Source organism: Apodemus sylvaticus, chromosome 4 (assembly GCF_947179515.1).
Source record: "Apodemus sylvaticus chromosome 4, mApoSyl1.1, whole genome shotgun sequence".
NCBI lineage: Eukaryota > Metazoa > Chordata > Mammalia > Rodentia > Muridae > Apodemus > Apodemus sylvaticus.
Genome location: NC_067475.1, coordinates 67641950 through 67645945, shown reverse-complemented (window position 1 = coordinate 67645945; position 3996 = coordinate 67641950). Strand labels below are relative to the sequence as shown.

The window sequence follows — 3996 nt, the reverse complement described above, 5'->3', positions numbered from 1 at the left end:
GAAATTTAGTCAAGGTGTGTAAATTGAAAACTGCCGGTGTGTAAATTGAAAACTGCCACTAAAAAAGTAACCAAAGACCTAAGTTAAGCATCTAAATGTTTTCAAAGCAATTTCTTACTCAAAGACAAGTTACTTCACAGACGACCCCGATGCTGATACTTTAATAAAAGGACTGCCTAATGCTTTCCTCCATTCTCACAATATATTAGCATGAATTTAATGTCACTCCTCCGCAAAGTCGTAAGATAACTCTCCACAAATAAGACTCCTCGTTCAAGGGCACACATGTAACTTGAGTAAAAAGTACTCCTTATATCAATAGGATATAGGAGGGAGGGGAAGCGGCATGCTTCAGAGGGTGGGTGGTTCCGCACAGCAACAGGCTAAGGTCGCCTTGGCTCTACCGGGACGCCTCACCCAGTATGTGCACAAGGATGCAGCTGAGGAAATAACTCACAGCCTGTGCCAGTCAACTACACCTGATGGACCACCACTCCCTGTGTAGGCGTGCTGCCAGCCTCCTTGGTACCAGCTTCCACACCAGCAGAAAAGGCGACTAGGCCGGGCGACCCGCCGAGTGTCGCAACAAGGGCCTCACGCAAATGAGGCCACTGAGCACGCGCGTCGTGATTCGCGCGTTCCACGGCGGCGCCTGGTCCAGGGAGCCGGGCTTATGTAAATGAGAGGATTCTGTCCGCGCGCTCCTATTGGCCGCGGCGTCAGGACGCGCGTGAGCCAATGGGAGCGTCGGGCGGACAATCGGGTCTCTGTCTATAAAAGGGTGAGGCGGCGGCGGTGGAGTACAGTTTCCTGGTTTTGACCGTCTCTGTATTTGCGCTTTCGTGATGTCCGGCCGTGGCAAGCAAGGAGGCAAGGCCCGCGCCAAGGCCAAGTCGCGGTCGTCCCGCGCCGGGCTGCAGTTCCCCGTGGGGCGCGTGCACCGGCTGCTGCGCAAGGGCAACTACGCGGAGCGCGTGGGCGCCGGCGCGCCGGTGTACATGGCGGCCGTGCTGGAGTACCTGACGGCCGAGATCCTGGAGCTGGCGGGCAACGCGGCCCGCGACAACAAGAAGACGCGCATCATCCCGCGCCACCTGCAGCTGGCCATCCGCAACGACGAGGAGCTCAACAAGCTGCTGGGCAAAGTGACGATCGCGCAGGGCGGCGTCCTGCCCAACATCCAGGCCGTGCTGCTGCCCAAGAAGACGGAGAGCCACCACAAGGCGAAGGGCAAGTGAGGCTGCGGCTCGCGCTGGCCCGCGTCTCCAGGATACCCCCGCGAGCTCCCAAAAAGGCTCTTTTCAGAGCCACCCACTGGATCAGATAAAGAGTTGTGTCACGGTAGCCGTTCTTGTGGCCTTTCCCGGCCCTGCCCCAAAGTGAGAGTGTCGTGTCCCCTGCCTCCTTCCCCAGTCTGCTGGCGGTCCCCTTGGTAGTAGTGGTGTCTTCTGTGCGGTCGCTCTTTGGCTGGTACCCTCGCTGACTGTCCCAAGCATCTCGCCCCATCTGCCTCCCCTCACCCTCGGTCACACACAACACCGAATCCCTCACTCAGCACGGTACCACCCGCCCACCCTCAGACCGAAGTCTTGCTGACCCTTCGCAGGACTGGGACTCGACTAGGGCTTCTAGGCCAGTCCAGACACAAGTCACACTCAGTCGCCGCTCCCGCCCGGTCCTTGGGGAAGGTCTATGGGGAGGACGTGTCCCGCGAGGACTGGACGCGTCCAGCTCTAGAGATCATGGGGCCCTCGGGCTGGGGCTGGGCGGTACTAAACAAACACTAGCTTAGTTCTGCTCCGGGACTTGGGACGCCGGGCGGGCGGGCGGGCGGGCGGGCGGGCGGGCGGGGTCGCGCGAGCTTCCCCGGGGCCGAGCCGGGACCCGCCCTCTACGAGTAGCTGCCAGACGTGGCTCCACCCTCGCAGAACGTTGGCAAGTCATCCTGCTGCAGGGCTGGGAGTGGGGGCGGGGAGAAGGGCGTGGCGGGCACGAGCCAATGGGCGAGGCTGGGGCCGGGCGACGCCACGGCCAATCGCCCGGCAGCGCGGGAGTTTCAAGTCTCCGTCTCCGCCCCGCCGCGGGGGGAGACTGCGCCTATAAAGGCGGCCGGCTCGGGCCCGGGTCAGTTCCCCGTGTGCTCGTCGTCCGGTGGTCTACCGTCTCCGCCATGGCCCGTACGAAGCAGACCGCCCGCAAGTCCACCGGCGGCAAGGCCCCGCGCAAGCAGCTGGCCACCAAGGCGGCCCGTAAGAGCGCCCCGGCCACGGGCGGCGTGAAGAAGCCGCACCGCTACCGGCCCGGCACCGTGGCGCTGCGCGAGATCCGGCGCTACCAGAAGTCGACCGAGCTGCTGATCCGCAAGCTGCCGTTCCAGCGCCTGGTGCGCGAGATCGCGCAGGACTTCAAGACGGACCTGCGCTTCCAGAGCTCGGCCGTCATGGCGCTGCAGGAGGCGAGCGAGGCCTACCTGGTGGGGCTGTTCGAGGACACCAACCTGTGCGCCATCCACGCCAAGCGCGTCACCATCATGCCCAAGGACATCCAGCTGGCCCGCCGCATCCGTGGGGAGCGCGCCTGAGCGTTCCATCTCCCTTCCCTCCCCCACAAAGGCTCTTTTCAGAGCCAACACGAGTTCCCGGAAAGAGCTGCTCAACTATTGGTCCTTTTGTTGTCTATTAACTTTGTTTCTGGGAAACTTGGCTGTAGAATGGCGGTTGTAATTGTAAGTTACTGAATTTTGAGTTTTCTTTTTTTGAGAACCTCCCTAATTGTATGAGGCAAAGTGTCACAAGCCTTCGAAGGCTACTTAGATTCCCCTTTGGAATTTAATGTATATTGCTAACATGCTTTACTCTTTGCTCTTGCAACAATCAGTTGTTCACAGCCACGTTAGGGTTTGGTATTTTGTCTTGGTAGCTCCTCATGCTCACCATTGCATTACAGCATTCAAGTTTTCGCATTGTCTGGGGAGTTATTCAGCTCAGATTTAATTACTAGGATGATGGTATGCAAGGTGTGTTTGGATGTAAGAGAGGTAAACCACAAGTAAAAGGTTCACCTACAAACAGCTTTCCCTTTGTTCCATTCTAATTGCCCTAATTATCTCGTCCTCCATGTCCTCCCAGCTTGAGTGCTGCACACACCAGTATTTCTAACAGGTCTTGCAGTAGTGATATGTCAGATTCTTGCTTCCATACCATTATATACCATATCCTTCATAAACTTCTTTTCCTTTCAGATTATCCACTTTACTAATAACTTTCCTTTCCCCCTCTCATCTATTAGAAGACCCTTGTCCTTTGCTCAAAACTCACAAGACACCAGATTTTAAATACTTTTGTATAACTGCTATTCATCTGTCCACACTTGCCTGAGTTGACACCTCAGCAACCCTGCTCTAAGATCGCATGTTCCGAAAGGTTCCTCACTGTCACTAAGGTAACCTAGGAGGAGAATCTTGAAAATTCATTTAAGTTTTTAAAATTTTAGATTTATATGTATGAGTGCTTTTTGCCTGTACTTATGTATGTATGTAAGTACGTACGTACGTGTATTATATGGCTACCTGGTGCCTGAAGAGGCCAAAAGAGGCTGATGGATCCCCTGGAACTGGAGTTATAGATGCCATGTGGGCGATGCGAATTGAACCCTGGTCCTTAACAAAGATGCTTTTTGCTAAACCATCTTTTTAGCCACAGTATTCTTTAATCCCAATAAAAACTTAACACAGCTGGTTTCTGGGTTTTCTGTCTTCCGAGGTTTAGATATTCTCCCAGCTGAACAAATCACAGCGTACAACTCCTGTGTCTTCACGTTCTGTTTTTTCTGTCCAAAATATACCCCCTTTTGCAAATTCACAGAATATCTCATGCATCAAGATTTATCTTGCAGTCTTCCCTTTCCTTTCTTTGGATTCCCCCTCCTCTCCTGCACTTTCTACCCACCCTCAGCATGGGGCCAGCAATATTCATAGTATTAACATCCAAGCAGTGT

At 55.1% G+C, this 3996-nt stretch overlaps 2 protein-coding genes across 2 annotated transcripts; both read left to right on the top strand.

Annotated features, from left to right (window-relative positions):
* Positions 1-806: 806 nt before the first annotated feature.
* On the top strand, positions 807-1570 carry LOC127682948 (histone H2A type 2-A). Its single transcript, XM_052179704.1, has one exon. It carries the CDS (start codon positions 846-848, stop codon positions 1236-1238), a length of 393 nt encoding a protein of 130 aa, XP_052035664.1. The 5' UTR covers positions 807-845; the 3' UTR covers positions 1239-1570.
* A 272-nt stretch (positions 1571-1842) lies between these two features.
* On the top strand, positions 1843-3733 carry LOC127682949 (histone H3-like). Its single transcript, XM_052179705.1, has one exon. It carries the CDS (start codon positions 2000-2002, stop codon positions 2579-2581), a length of 582 nt encoding a protein of 193 aa, XP_052035665.1. The 5' UTR covers positions 1843-1999; the 3' UTR covers positions 2582-3733.
* Positions 3734-3996: the final 263 nt, after the last annotated feature.

Coding starts and splice junctions, on each gene's coding strand:
- LOC127682949 (XM_052179705.1), top strand. CDS start 2,000: ATGGGCGAGGCTGGGGCCGGGCGACGCCACGGCCAATCGCCCGGCAGC.
- LOC127682948 (XM_052179704.1), top strand. CDS start 846: ATGTCCGGCCGTGGCAAGCAAGGAGGCAAGGCCCGCGCCAAGGCCAAG.